This window comes from Lissotriton vulgaris, chromosome 7 (genome assembly GCF_964263255.1).
Source record: "Lissotriton vulgaris chromosome 7, aLisVul1.2, whole genome shotgun sequence".
NCBI lineage: Eukaryota > Metazoa > Chordata > Amphibia > Caudata > Salamandridae > Lissotriton > Lissotriton vulgaris.
This window is the reverse complement of record NC_141695.1, coordinates 1,193,857,023-1,193,873,186: the sequence shown is the minus strand read 5'-3', so window position 1 is coordinate 1,193,873,186 and position 16,164 is coordinate 1,193,857,023. Positions and strand designations below refer to the sequence as shown.

General features: G+C 43.4%; 1 protein-coding gene across 1 annotated transcript in view; it reads left to right on the top strand.

Moving 5' to 3' along the window:
- The window catches only part of LOC147703147 (integrin alpha-L-like), a 546,902-nt gene that overhangs the window by 515,353 nt on the left and 15,385 nt on the right, over positions 1-16,164 (top strand). The window contains exons 25-29 of the mRNA XM_086931681.1: positions 3,582-3,689; positions 10,239-10,325; positions 10,461-10,541; positions 11,232-11,330; positions 13,140-13,250. Of these exons, the coding sequence (XP_086787807.1) occupies positions 3,582-3,689; positions 10,239-10,325; positions 10,461-10,541; positions 11,232-11,330; positions 13,140-13,250 (486 nt within the window). The remainder of the gene's footprint in view (positions 1-3,581; positions 3,690-10,238; positions 10,326-10,460; positions 10,542-11,231; positions 11,331-13,139; positions 13,251-16,164) is intronic.

Genomic DNA, 16,164 nt, shown 5'->3' with positions numbered 1-16,164 from the left:
CTGCACGTTGATGGTGTGTGTCGATTTCCGATTGCGGTATATGTATTCGGTGTCCGCTGGTGGGCAAATCGGAATATGCGTGCCATCTATGCAACCGATGACTTGGGGAAAGTGTGCCATCTGGTAGAAGTCCGCTTTGGTTTGTAGCAGTTCTGCGTGGGTTGCAGGGAATGAGATGTATTGGTCCATCCTGTCTATCATGGCGTCAAGGAATATGTGGAAGAACCTTGACAGGCTGCTCTGGCTCACCCCTCCTGCTGCTGCTACTCCACTTTGATAGCTGCCAGACGCTACCAGGTGTAGGCTGCATAGCACCTGGACGTGCGCAGGGATGGCGTGTGCCCTTGGGGTGTGGTGGTCCAAGTATGGCTTAAGGTCCCTGATGAGCTCAAGTATGGTGTCAGAGTCCAGCCTGTATCTCTGTAGGATCTCAGCCTCAGTGAGCATGAACAGGGTTATCCTCTGTCTGTAGACCTGTTCATTTCTTAGCCATTCCCTCAGTCCTTCCTGCTGTAGCCGTAGCCGCCTCGCAATGACATAGAAAGCTGCCATCCTGCAAGTTGCAATGCATTTTGGGACTGTTTATATGGGTTGGAGTTGGTTACCACCTGATTGCAATCCATGGTAAATACCGAGTGAATTCTACCGATTTTGAGCCGATTTCGGTGTTTCTGTGCCTCCCTACATCTCCCCAACTGTCGGAATCGGGGAATTTCCCGATCGGAGATTCATACGAATCGGCATGTTTTCCGATTCGGATCATGTCCGAATCGGTATTTTTTCCGATTCGGTACATGGACCGAATCGGTGATTTTCCGAATCGGTGTCACTAACGAATCGGTAGTAGGACCGATTCGGTGATTTTCCGATTCGGTGTCACTAACGAATCGGTAGTGGGACCGAATCGGTGATTTTCCGATTCGGTGTCACTAACGAATCGGTAGTGGGACCGAATCGGTGATTTTCCGATTCGGTGTCACTAACGATTCGGTACATGGACCGATTCGGTCTTTGTAACCGAATCGGTGTTTTTCCGATTCGTTACATATCCGATTTTCGGTATGTACGTATCGGATTCTTTCACATTCGGTACACATTCCGAATCGGTTTTCTATCCGATTCGTTCTGTTTTTGGTTCCCTACATCTCGATGGCTGTTTACCGATCGGTAAGGGCCAAAAATCGGTATTTTCGGCCGATACCGATCGGTAAAGCCCTACCTACATCGGGCCCATAGTGCGCTATATAAATATTTTGACTTGACTTGACTTGACTTTTGGGTTGCTAATGACTTGCACGAACGTTGGCGTGTACTAGTATTTGTTTGTGCAGATCCACCAAATATGGGCAAGTTAGAAAGGAGGGCAAAAATGTGTTCATTTGCAGTTAACATTGGCACTGTGTGATGAATCTGCATCGAATTTGGCTGAAGCTTGGAAGATTTGGTTTTTGATTGGTATGTCAAGTTTTATGCCAGTTCATCCAAGGGAGGCAGTTTATAGGGGAGGCAATAACATTTTGAACTCCTTATCATTTTAGCATTGTTTGGTGACTGCTTCATATGTCGCAGGCAGTTAGCAATTCACACCCAGTGCAGATATTAGGTTTTAGCGTTGATCGAATTGGAGGTGGCTGATGGGCCCATCAAGTGGGGAAAGATTTCACTGGGTGGGGGAAGAAGTGTTCATCTGCTAATATATTTGTCACTGTTTGATGAGTCCACACAGACTGTGGCAGATGTTTAGGGTGGCTAGCTTGCGGTGGGTTATGTCAGGATTTAACCAGATCTGATGGGGTGGGCAAAGATAAATGGGAGGGAAATTAGAGTTTCACTCGCCAATAACTTTGATACTATTCAATTAATCTGCATGAAATTTGACAGGTAGCGAATTAAGCCTGGTGTAAGGGCAGGCAAGTCCTGCAACCAACCTCCACTGCACACATCCAAAGGACTGGCTGAAGGCTCTACACAATGCAGAACCGGTGCATGAAATACACAGTGGGGACTGGGAGGCTATGGCAGGTAGGAGGGAAACAACACTTACAACGCAACTTTTACAACGCACTACCTTTACAACGAAACTTTTACAATGCAACATCCATTACAACGCATGCCATTACAACGCAACCATTACAACGCATGTCACTACAACGCATACCACTACAACGCATGTCATTACAATGCAGTCATTACAAAGCATACCATTACAACGCATACCTATACTATCTAACACTTACCCTACTGTTGCACCCCCTGGAGTTAGAATAGTAATTGTTACCCCTACACTATCCAATACTTACCCTACTGTTGCACCCTCCGGAGTTAGAATAGTAATTTTTACAACTAAACTATCCAATACTTACCATACATGCAATGTAATGGTATGCGTTGTAAATGTATGCGTTGTAGTGGATTGCGTTGTAAAGGTAGTTTCAAAGAATTCGTTGTAATGGCATGCGTTGTAATGGAATGCGTTGTAATGGATGTTGCAGTGTAAAAAATGCATTGTAAAGGTATGCGTTGTAAAAGTATGCGTTGTAACGACATACATCCCAGGTAGGACACAGGGCTTGACCCTACAGCCAACCTCAACAGCGCTCAGCCAAAGACCGTGTGCAGCATAGGTTGAGAGGCCACAGTGGGGTGGGCGCAGGCCTGGCAGAAGGCCCGCTGCACACGGCAAGACACTGTGCACGGTGGGGTTGCAAATTAAGTACATCATTAGAACACTCAGGTAAAAACTATAGTATGTTTGAGGTTGAAACTCGTAAACAACTGAAATTTACCAGCTATGGTAAAGAATGGATACAATACACGTCATCATTCGCACACATCACGTTGTTCTCCATCCAGGTCGTTTTTACATAGGGAGTCGACCATGAGTTATGCTGTGCGATGTATATGTTCTTAAAAACTATTTCAGTGATTTTACACACTTGAACCTCACAGATAATTCCGTTTTTTAATGTTTTTTAGTGAATATATATATATGTATATATATATATAAACACACACATACACACACACGTACATTGTGCTACATAGTTTATATGCATGAGAAGCAAGGATGGGTGTTAACACTAAAAGAGGTGTAAACTAAGCACTTAAGTAGGTGTAAATTGCTCATGTCATAGTTTTATTCAAATTTACAGTGGAATGGTAACTTTTACTGTAAGCACACATGGAATAAGTCCTGGTTTTAAGAATATTTTTATAAATGTTATATTTAATAAAACAAAAGTCATAGGAGAGAAAGTGAAAGCGAAGGTGCTCTTTGAATGGAGAATTCAATGTAGTGTGACAAAATCAGAAACAGAAATGTATATAACGATCAAACCAAACACATGTATGAAATTTTGTATATGTTATTTTTTTATCCTCCGAGCTCCTTCCCATCATCCGCTGCTTCCTATCTCTTTCTCCCGGTGTCTCTGCTTTTAGTGTTTTTATTAATGCCCCATTTGATTTTATCTTCCCTTAGATCTTTTCCTCCTTATGTCTCACTCTGACTATCCTCGCTTTCTATTTCCAAAGGTGCTCTGCGTCTAATGACTCTGTGTTTTTTTAATGTCCTCTCTCAGGTGTTCACGATGGAGCCGAAATCTCTGCTGCCTCGGGTGACTGTAACCATCGTAGTGCCGGTGCAGTTCACCACAGAATTGTGGTGGAACGTTGAAAACGTCACAGCTGTAAGTTTAGCTCAAGCATCCCAGCTTGGTTCCTGGTTTTTCTCTGCTACCAGCAATACACTGGTGCGGGGCTTCTCCTGGCGTGGCATCTTTTTCGGGCTTTGGCCTTCATTTTTCTGACTCCTATCCCTGGAAGGGGCATTTTTCTTTTGATTTCCTTCATTTCGTATTGGTTTAAGAAAATAGAAAATCTGTCTTCCTCTCCCACAAAACATCGCCGAAGACCAGCTGTAAGCAATGTCTTTGGTGAAGCAGTTTCTTCTCAGCAGCTGATTCACAAAGACTTGTGTCTTGTTTGGGGAATTTTTATCCTGGGAGTTTGGGGAATTTTTATCCTGTGAGTTTCTGTCCTTCTAAGCATGACCGTCCTGGAGTCCGGTGTAGCGGCAACCCATTGCAGCCTTGTAAGTTTACCTCAGAGGAGAGCTCCTGCATTGTAATAATAACAAAATGGCTTACATCTGGCTGGGAGTGGATTAGGTTTCAAGTCTCTTCGACTGAAGGTTGAGCCTGGCTTCTTCCATCTGCTTCTTGTAATGGGGGCACATGCATTGAAAACTCCCAAACATCCAAACCTCTTGCCGGTGCCCCAAAACCACACCACACAAAGAGAGGGGAAGGAATGTCACAACATTGCCTCATACATTCCTTTCTCTGAGCACCACAACCAGCAAAGGGAAAAAGAGACAAGCAGGAGGAGAAAAGGAGAATGGAAGGTGAATATCACCAGTTACCTACTCTACTTCTACCTCTCAGTCCTACTCTAGGTGGAGAATAATTGAGGCTTGAGTGTCAACCCTCCCAGTACTTTACTGTTCCTCCTGAGTATTTATTTTCTTCACCTCAGAGGTTCCATCATTTTTCATTGGAGAATTGAAATACTGCTGTTTTTTTTCATGCCTGCTATTTTCTTCATCCTCTAATATTCTTCAATAATCTACAGGTCCCAGGATCTCTTGTGTAATGTGTATCACAACAGCCTAAACACAAGTCACATTTTCCCTCATTGTCAGCATTTGCTAAACTGTCTTCTGACAGGACATTTCCACTGGCATCCGAAGAAAACACAGGGGCATCTCTCCCCACAGTAGCACAGTAGCCACTGATTTAGTGTAAACATTAATACTGTATGAATCATTTATTTAATATGTTGGTAAAAAAAACTCATAATGAGGCCACCTCCTATTTAATGTGATTTGTCAACAGTATCACAACTGGTTCTCCACTGGAGAAACATACTGCTCTATGTGAAATTTCAACTAAAATGGCGCAGGCGAGCACAGATACCAGCTCTTGAGTTAGCATAGGATATGATCAGCCTCACCCTTTGTTCAGTTATGTGCGTTTGTATAGTGCACAACACACCCGGCACAGTATCTTGGTGCTGAAGCAGGAGCTGAGTGGGCAGAGCCAGGGTTGGGGCTGAGTAATAACTCGGAACTTCAGATTCTTTCAGAATTCAAGAACTGAGGAGGCAGCCCTGATGTGCCGGAAACAGTCGTTCTAGGTTTTAGGAGTGAGGTAGGAGGAGGCATGATGACTGGGTTTTGTTCTGCGTATGAGAGAAGGGTGTGAGAGTAGGACTCTGGCTTAACGGAGGTGCCTGGTAGGTTTGTGGAAGTTTATGCAGTTGTTGAGGTACGTGGGGCTAATGTTGTTGAGGATTTGGTGGCACCTCACTGGGTCATTTCCTTTGAAGTGCAACAACAGCCATTCGCAGATAACATTTCACAGCAAAAACTTCCCATAACCACAGAGCGCTAAATGCCCCATTATTTTAGAAATTATGTCATGTACATATCTCAGCCATATACAAAAAACTGTTAAAATTATATTTGAGCAAATAAGGCTGTGCGCACCAACCGCAGGCTAGTGTCCATACCAACAAGGTGACCTTTTATGCCTTTACACAAAAAGAAGAATCAGGTGTCCCCCATAGTACTCCGTTCTTGTTGTGAACACTTGTCCTGCTTTATGATGAAGAGATGGGGCATCTCTATGTCTTAACCCACATTTCATGTGGTGTATAGTATGTTAAGGCGGGTCACATTCAGCCTGTGGGGTTTTCCCCAGATTAACTGTTCAGTTTCTGAAATTTTTCCCACACATACACCAGTGATCTGTTCTGATTACTCCTAGTCATATTTCAGACTCCCTCAATCTTCTCAGATACCCAACTTTGAAGTGGAATCCTGATCCAACTCCCCTACTATTCTTCTGACTAGCAGAAGACTCCCTTTTTTCTTGTTTAGGGCCATCGAAAGTACTTGTGCATCTCTTTCACTCCAGAACAAGCCTTTCTTGTCCCTTCAATGACACTTAGTGTGGCTAGAAAAAAATCATTTCAACTGGGCACCCTCTGTCTATTCTTTCTCCAAATCTCCATACCTCTCCTCCTTCCTTTCGTAGCCTGGTACATGTCTGAGAGGATGTGGCTCACACCACATACCATCTCAGTTTTGCCACTTGTTCAGTTGCCACCAGTATAGAGTCTCTCATTTCCTCCACTTTGAAGAATAGCATGATTTTAGGACACCTCTTCTTCGTTCACATTCTGGAAGATATCACCATACAGCATCTGCGCACATCAAATCCCATGTTACCTTTTAGCATGTCTAGAGCTTCCGGTAGCCCGGTCTGCAGAAAGTCTCTTTGAATTGGCAGTTTTCTTGTGGTATGAGATGCCACAAAATCCTGACGTTTGTAGCTCTCCTTTAGTTCTCAATCAGCTCTAGTCTTCAGCAACAATGGCACTGGTGGTGTAATACAGTCACTGTCCATTATCTAATGCTGATGAAGTCTCATTCTAGTCTCAGGGCATCTTAACACCAGACTGTTGTAAGCCAGCCTTTGAGGGCGCAATAGCTATGCCGGATATGCTCCTATACTACTGGGCAGCACATCTCTTGGTAGTGAACGGCTGGTGGTTCACAGGCTTTAGCGATCAGGCTTATGCTGCGGGGAGATGAATACTGGGAGAGCGATATTTCGCTCAAGAGCTCTATGAGGGGGTCCTTTCCCCGTGAATATCCACCTGCTACATGAGTGGTATTTAAGATTTGGAATGTGGTCCCCAGGAATGTGGGATGGCACCGGTACATTGGAGACTCTACTATGGCAGGGTACTAGATTGCCACAGGCAGCCACCTTGCTGTGTTTTTCAGACTGGGATACTATAGGCATCTCAAAAGATAGGGGACGTGCTCAGGGGTGGGACGATTAAATCTATCCAAGACTTGCAGGACACGTTTGACTTGCACCGTACCCAGTTCTTGTATTATCTTCAGTTCCAGCATGCCCTCTTCCCCATCCGCTCTTACCTGCATGGGAAGCGGCTGCTCCTCCTCACGATACAATCACCAAACACTATTGTTGAGTTCTCCCCATTGGAAGCCAAAATCCTACTCATGCACCTCTGGAAGCACAAGCGGTCGGAGCTCTATAAAATGCTACTGTGCAACATGCTGGGCCCCCTGGACATCACAAATGACTTGGGAGGCACAAGATACCAGAGGGCACTCCTATGGCTGGGCTTAGTTGTTACCAAGAGAGACATCGCTAGGGCGTGGAAGGACGTGGAGGCGCCTGCGGTGGAAGCTTGGGCAAAGGGTTTGGACCATTGTCTGGGGCTAGAGCTCCTGATCTAACGGTCACAGGGATGTCTCCAGAAACATTTCAAGATATGGGGTGACCGGACAGAACACAGAGGGATCCATCTAGAGCGCATAGGGGCCCGCCATTATGAGGCGGAGGGGACCCAAGGTGCATAGAATGCCATGCTGTATGGCTACTGTAAGATCATAGGTGAAGGGTTCATGCTTTGTTATTTTAATTTATATGACTTTGATGACTTGAGTGGGGAGATGATTTCACCTGTTGTTATGTTTCGTCTGGAACAGTACTCTGGTGTTGTATGTGGATGTTACACTAAGCTCACTGTTATCATTTATCTAAAACTCAATAACATTTTGTTAAAAAAAATATAAATGGTGATTCGTCCTGTAGTGCAATATTTTTTATTACATTAGCCGTGTACTGTTCCTTCAGACAAATTCTAAACTGAAGGAGATAACGTGTGTTTACTGATCTGAAATCATATGTGTATCTGAACATATTGTTTTTCATCTCTGTTGACTTGAGGAAGCTCTGGGTGGTACATGGTGAAGAGGGAAATCTTTACTCTCTTTTATTTTAAACTGTGATATGTCAGTTTTTCACTGAATGTTCCAGTCTCTTTCAGTGTGGCATTTTTTATTGTACAAAGCAGCTAAAAGTGATGTGGTTCTTAGTTCTTTATCCCATTAAGTAGAGATAACTGAGAACTTTATTATGAATCACACATTTCTTGGTGAAATTTGGATGAAAGCCAGCGCAGGCTGTATTTGTTACCCTCTGTAAGCTTTGTAAATGGGAGTTTCCATTCTGCCTTCCTTTGCAACAGTTATGGAAAGGTCCAGGGAGAGAAGGTGCTATTAGGAGATTTCGTTGAAAATTACTGCAGGTTTACAATTTGGTAAAGTCCTTATGAGATTGTCTTGGAAGCTTTCTGCATCTGTCCAAAGTAAGGGCCACATGTATGAAAGTTTTTTGAATTTGCAAACGGTGCAATTTGGTGAAATTGGCTGTTTGCTAATGCAAAATAGCCTTTCATGATATATGAAAGGCTTTGTAGTCGCAATTTTAGGTCGTCGCAAAAACCCTTTGCACATGTATGAAGCATTTTCCAAATGCAAACTGTGCATTTAGGAAAATGCAATTACCATTGTCTTCATGTCGATGGTAACCATGTGCAAACTTTGAACAATGCACAAAACTGCATTTTTCAAAGTGCCATGAAGCGCACACATGCCCCTAGGGCATGTGTTTGCTTTACATGTGCACATTTATTTTTTAGGGGTCCTCAAGGGGGCCTCAGGCCCCCGGGGCACCCTTGGCTTTGCATTACCTAATTTGTGATTACCTTTCGGCCCATAGGAATATTACCTAATAGAGATTCGCTATTTACAGAATCGCTATTAGGTAACATAAAGGTATCCCAAAATCTTTGGCGATTCCTTACATACATAGCATTTTGTGATTACCAAATAGCGATTCGGTACAAATCGCTACTTGGTAATTGCAAAATGCTTATTTGATACATGTGGCCCTAAAATGTGTTGTATGTAACACAGGTAAGCCAGTACATATCCATATTAAGATAAAAAGGCTTGCATATAGTGGTGCTTTTCTTGCTCATGTTGCTGTTCCCATTCTTTGGAAGTAATTATTTTTTTTGATAGAGAGGTTTTATGCAAGTATCACTCTCATGAGTCCCACATCTTCTTGAATATCTACTTTTCTATTCTGCATTTAGTTATGCAGACTGTCAGGTCATCTTCGTGGAGAGTTATTGGACACCAGGGCAGGACTGAACACGGTGACCTGAAGCAAGTTGATAAGTAATTCCTATGCCTTTCAGTGTAATGAGGATCACACAGGATTCTGGAGAAGGGCGACTTCAGCTAGTTCTAAAACTATTTTAATATGTTCTCAGATAGTGTGTTGAAAATAAAAAAAAATTCCAAAAAAAGAATATTTCTCCTTGTTCTGTGATTCTGGCATCCCTTGATCCGTGAGGTGAATGTTATGTTATGCTACTGTTAATTTCTAAAGCGCATGTTCACCGGAAGGTCTCCTGGCGCTAGGTAGCTGATGCAGCCTTAATCCACAATTACTGGTAAGCTTGTTTAACCCCTTGGGTGCGGCCACGATTCTGCGCCTGTGCGGCGGTTTTTAAGAGTTGGCATCAGCACACGCCCACCGTGATGCATGACGGCTGGGGGCCGTCATCAGCATGCAAGGGGTTAAAGAGCCATGTCCTCAGAAGTTGTGTGAATCTAGTGTAGTTAGAAGTAGTCCTAAACTCCGAGGGGAATTGATTTCATGCTCGAGGGGCGGTGACGGAGAACCTACACCCGCAAGTCCTTTGTTTTCTATGAGTGGGAAGACTAGGTGGTGCAGGTGAGGTGGGGAATGTTTGAGGTAGGAATGGCAGCACCTTGGCAGCACAATGCTCCTAGCTCTGTGCTTTTTTTCAGGAGATGGGCAATGTCTTTGGTACATAAGATGGACCCTCCAGATGCATAACACTCATAGCCTCAAGGGGAGCAGGGAATGGAACTTGTACTAGGTTTATGGAAAAGCACATCCAAGAGCACAACATTCCTAACACAAAGGGGAATAAAACACAAGATTATACATTGTTGAACCAGGCAGTTCAGCACCCATAGAGTGACACTGGAGCACCCATGTAGGCGTGAATGTTTGGTGCATGAATTATGCCGTCCCCAGCAGCATATCCATCCTACCATCATTGTGGGTTCAGGGAGATGGGGGATACGCTGGGTGTGAGGAACGGTGACCCCAACAGCAGAACACCCAATTGCGAGGCGGTTTCGCATGCACAGGTATGAAGGAACGTTCTTTCACTAGAGATCAGTCAGGGATGAACAGTGGTGCAGAAACGACCTCAAGCTAGTGTTTGATTGGATGTCTCTATTTTCTTCCCAGGACCCCCATCTGCCCTGCCGTAATATCACAGAAGACAAGGCCCACATCCTGCGCATCATGCGGATGAATCACACAGAAAATGTAAAGGTCGTTATCATCTCAAGAATGACTTGGGGACTTCCTGGTGTGGGTGGTGCAAAGTCTAGTTTGAGTAATTTCCTACTGATCAATGTGCCCTCAGGACTGTGGTTGTGAACCCAATATCTTTCTCTTTCTTCTCAGGTCTTTCAGTGTGAAGTTCATGAGATGAACATGACAGAGTTCCACATTGAGGGAGATATGTTTATATCCAAGGAGCCTCAAGTAAGCATGCCCTGGCTTCCGAATGCCAAGCAACCTTCCGCAGTCTTCCAGCTCTCTCGTACCTAAACCGTGTTGCAGTAGGCATGCCTCCCACTAAGTGCATGGAATGGGGTACCTTTGGAGCATAAGTCGCTTTGCCCACCTACGTCACCTGGCTTTAAGCAGGATAGTTTAATGAGTCTTCCATACAACTGTTCATTGCTTTGTGCCTGCTGAGAAGACTCCCAGGGGGTTATATGATAGTTTTCCCTCATTCTCTAGTTAAAGGGATCTGAGAGGTTCCTCCAAGATGAGATACTGTAGGATGAGGTGATTAACTCTCTAGTCTGCCCTATTAGGGGCTCCTCCAAGGAACAATAGCCGTGCTCTGGCTCTTGCCACTGGGCACTGCCTTTTATCATGGAGATGGCGGGTGTGGGCTGATGCAGTAGTTAATGGATGTTCTGTTCTTGAGTGGTGGTGGAGTTTGAGAAGCTTCACCTAGTGAAGGTCTTGAAGTCACGAAGGATGTGATTGTGACGATGATGCTTAAAGTGGTGAAGGTGTGGGGCTAGTAATGAAAGTCATCTAAGAAGAAGACTCTGCTGCTACTGTTTGCTCATATGTTTGCTGGCGTACATTCTCTGCATCTTGGTAAAGCGCTTTCTTTCCACCCTTCTCCCTCCACTCTTATTTCTCCGATTACCACAGTCTTTATCACCTTTGTCAATCAAGACAATCCTTTGGATCCACTTCAACACCAGCAGATACATCAGCATGTACCCAGACGAGGACTTCAGTTTGGCACAGGTATGGGGTCTGGCATGGGTTGGCATGCGGCGCAAAGATGTGCAGAAGGCGGGGGCTGCGACAGGAGGGACCCACGGGATTCACATGGAGAGATGTACCAGAGAGGCAAACTACGCCAGGTGTGGGACTGTTGCGCCCATCACTAGAGAGGCGCATGGGCCTGTTGCCTTCAGATGTTTCTCACAATCAAAGATATCGCCCATTTACAAATTCTACAGACGAAGCCAGGTGCACCCTTAGAGAATAGAAACAATGTTTTTTATTAATAGTTTTTAGAAAATATTTAAAAGTTTCCTCCAGTCACGTCTTTTTTTTTGTTCTTGCTTTATTTATTGTATTGAACAGACCCAGGTATTCAATAAAGGTTATGAGACTGTCCAGGGTATCACTACATACTCACCAACCTGAATGACTTGAAACAGCTAGACCACAGAGATGACAATTTCCAGAATGAGCTCTCTCGAATACCAGCAATATTCCTCGTACTGAGACAATGTCTGGGTAAATTGTAATAAGGACAGTGAAGTTCATGAAATTGATACATTTTCCATTACATGAAATTAATGGAACTTCTCATTAAGCAATTTCATGTAATCTTTGGCTCATTCAAAGGGCCTCATTGTGATATCGAGCATCATAATGAGGCCCTGAGACATCTGAGGCTGTTGTCCAACTGCCTCATAACGAGGTGGTTGGTCGAAGCGCAAGGGTCGGAGGGAACGATCGATTCCTCCGACAGACTCAGGGAGCCCATTGGGGCATAGGTTGGACCGTAATCCCTACAATGTGAGTGGTGCCTGTGGAGGCACCACTGTAGGGATTACAATGTCCCTTTTCCCTCTGCCTTTACATGACTGTCTGACTGCTGTGTAAAGGCAGACAGAAAAGGTCTTTGGAGGCCATAGCAGGGCCCCGGTCCCCCGTGGTCCTCAGCTATGGGGCTAGGGGTACACATGTGGTGCACCCCCAAACATCCATGCACCGTGTGCCAGGCGCCACATGGTGTCTGGCACATGGTGCATGGATGTTTGCAAAATGCCTTTTTACAATGCGGCTTGTGCTGCGGCCCTTTTCTGTGCCACAGCACAAAAAGTAAAGGTATTTTTCAAACCGCTTACGCCGTGGTCGCATCATAATTAGGTGAGTGGAACTGCCCGCTACATGTTGGGCGGTTCTATTCGCGCAGCGATGGTGTTCAGGCGCTCATCCAACCGCCATCGTAATCAGGCCTAAAGTGTCTCTCACTCAGGAGACATTTTATGCTTGAACTAGTGTCATACAGGTACCTTCAGTGACATTTTTACACTAGTTAGGTCTTTGAATGAAATGTTTACTCAAGAAGCTGGAAAATTACTTTCACATTTTTCAAAAAATTTGTGTCAAGTTTTGCGGACTTCTAAACCAAGACTTACAGCTCTCTAGTCAAGTCTTGAAGAAATCTTGGTGAGAAAAACACGTTTTGGCTGGGTCTGTTTAAGACAATAATGCAATTAAATGAAAATAGAAATTGATTGGACGCAACCCATATATGATTTTGACAATATACTTTATTAAGAACTTTTTTGTGCATCTTAACGTAGCTGTGCCACTGGCTTTGTACAGAAAAAAACAACAAAAAGGTTATATGTGTTTGCATTCAAAATATTCATTAAAGCAATATTAATCTTTCAATCTTTTCTAAAATTGAAAAACAACCTTAACTAAGACATTCTTTCCCAGCGTGTCATTGTACTAATGTCTCTTTTCCCATTCCACATGAACACATGCAGCTAGTGAGTAGTGAAACATGTCCTTGTCCTGTCCTTCCAGGTCACAACAAAGGTGGAGCTGATTGTCCCAGCGGACTACTTTAAAATAATACTTGGAAGCTCAGTAGGTGGGCTAGTGCTGCTGCTCATCATCATAGGCATCCTCTGTAAGGTAAGAGTAACAGCTGTTCTTGATAATCATGATCCTGGACCAGCAGCGGAGCGTGGGTCGCCTGCGTCCAGGGCAAAATTTTAAAAGAAAGTATTTTGCCCCCTAACCCGTTGCCATTAGTTGAAGAAGTTCTAACGGCCCACGGGTTAGGGGGCGCAATACTTTCTTTTAAAATATTGCCGCTCCTAAGAATGTTGCGTCAGGGGGGAAAAGCCCCTTTGGAGCCCCCACGCTACGTCACTGTCCTAGGCCATAAATTAAGCTATGTAGTGCACCACCTGCAGTATCCTCCTAGTCTCTAAGCTAATGTATGCTCCGACACGTGTTCATCTTCTTCATGCCATGTATGGGAATGAGTGCTATCATCATGTTGATTGATGTTTGTGTTCATGGTCCTAAACCTCTGTAAGCTATGGGATGCTGCTGTTACTATTCATCATCCTTATATTCTGAAAGCAAAAGGATGGGGCTGTTCTTCATCTTCCTTATATTCTGTATCCTAATGGATGTTGCTGTTTCCATTCAATATCCTCATATACTGGATGCGAAGGGATGGGGTTGTTCTTCATCGCCCTTATATTCTGTATCCTAATGGATGTTGCTGTTGCCATTCAATATCCTTATATACTGAATGCGAAGGGATGGGGTTGTTCTTCATCGCTCTTTTATTCTGTATCCTAATGGATGTTGCTGTTGCCATTCAATATCCTCATAAACTGAATGCGAAGGGATGGGGTTGTTCTTCATCGCTCTTATATTCTGTATCCTAATGGATGTTGCTGTTGCCATTCAATATCCTTATATACTGAATGCGAAGGGATGGGGTTGTTCTTCATCGCTCTTTTATTCTGTATCCTAATGGATGTTGCTGTTGCCATTCAAGATCTTTATATACTGAATGCGAAGGGATGGGGTTGTTCTTCATCACCCTTATATTCTGTATCCTAATGGATGTTGCTGTTGCCATTCAATATCCTTATATACTGAATGCGAAGGGATGGGGTTGTTCTTCATCACCCTTATATTCTGTATCCTAATGGATGTTGCTGTTGCCATTCAATATCCTTATATACTGAATGCAAAGGGATGGGGTTGTTCTTCATCACCCTTATATTCTGTATCCTAATGGATGCTGCTATTGCCATTCAATATTGTTATATATTAAATGCGAAGGGGTGTCGTTGTTCTTTATCAACCTTATATTCTTTATCCTAATGTATGCTGCTGTTGCTATTCATAAAAACTATAATCTGTAAGCAAACGGGTGTGGTTGTTCTTCATCATTCTTTTGTTCTATATCCTAATGGAGGCTGCTGTTGCCCCTTATCAAGGATACCCCTATGGGTTATGTTTGAGGTCTGGGAGAAAAGGGGGAGACAACAATCAAAAATCAATACAAGAACCTCCCCCACTAGACCTATATTGCTTTTATATAGGCTAACAATAGCTCTATGGGGCTATCCACAATGAGTACATAACAAGCATACCTTATTTATTTTTTACATAAAATGTATTTTGTTCAAAAATCATTATTTCATCAGTTGTATCAAAAAGAGTAAACAAACATTCATTGCCTCTGTAATTTCCTTCCACGTTTCTTTTAAATGGGTATTCAACAATTTCATTTTTCAAAAGATCAGCATAGACATTGCTTATTTGATATGGACAATGCTATCTGCATCATTTATATACATTTGTATGACCCCCTACAAATTGACCACACTTGCATACTGGCCTCTTACACCAACATACATACTCATTTAGTCAACAAACCATATCATACCCTCCCAAGATTGCATACACTATTATGGTCACTAAGAGGACCGCTATAATACAGTCTCTGTGACAGTGTTGTAGGTCAGGTATCTCTCATCCAGGTCAACGCAGGTTTCGGTGGATATTATCCCTTTTGGACCACCTTCTTCAGGACCACCAATACAAAAAAATGAAGGCGGGTGGTTGGTGTATCTGAAATTTCAAAGACACCCCATTACAAAAAGCACAGTCAGTACTAATTTACATGATCGAAAAAAGCTCCAATGGTTTGCTATATCTAAACCGACTCAAACCGTAGTTGTTTTATATGAAAGAGTAATAGAGTATCAGCAAGCACCACCACTACACCGTGAACAGCAAGAAAAGTGTATTCGTTAAGAAAGAAGAAGTTCCGAAGTAATGAGGCTGTGCAGAGAAACATTGCACATTATCTTACCATTGGAATAGAGATAGTGGTGTCAGAAATGACAGTAAAAAACCCTCTCTATTGCCATTCAGCATCCTTATATCCTGAATGTAAAGGGATGTGGTTGTTCTCCATCATCCTTTTGTTCTATATCCTAACGAATGCTGCTGTTGCCCTTCAGCATCCTTTTATTCTGCTTGCTAAGGAGTGCTGCTGTTCCTATTCCTCATCGTTGTACTCTGTGAGTGAAGGAATACAGCTGTTGCTATTCAACATCATTATACTCTGTAAGCCAAGAAATGCTGCTGTCTCTTATCTGTGGAGTGTGCAAGCACAGGTAAGGTAACTGGCCGGAACAGGTTCGAAGCTTCATCTACATACTCTGTAAGGGATACCTCTGGTCCTATGTGACCATAGCAGGTTGACATTCTTTGGCTACCTCATGAGGCAGGAAACAAATTTCAAAATGAAATCCTCTATGCGACTTAATATGCTCAGTTCTTTTCTTTCTGCGCCAGTCAGAATAGATCTTGATTTTTAACTGAGTATTTTTTTACATTTTGATGCAGCAGTATTTGAAATCTTTCTCCTTATGTGCTCAGAGATGTCCCCAAGTAAATCAATGGGTTTTAACTCCTGTGGTGCCTGTCACAGGCAGATGTCTGTGACAGACCCACATTTGGTTTGTTTGTAGCGCTTGGAGCAGGCCCACAACTCCAAGACCTACGAGGA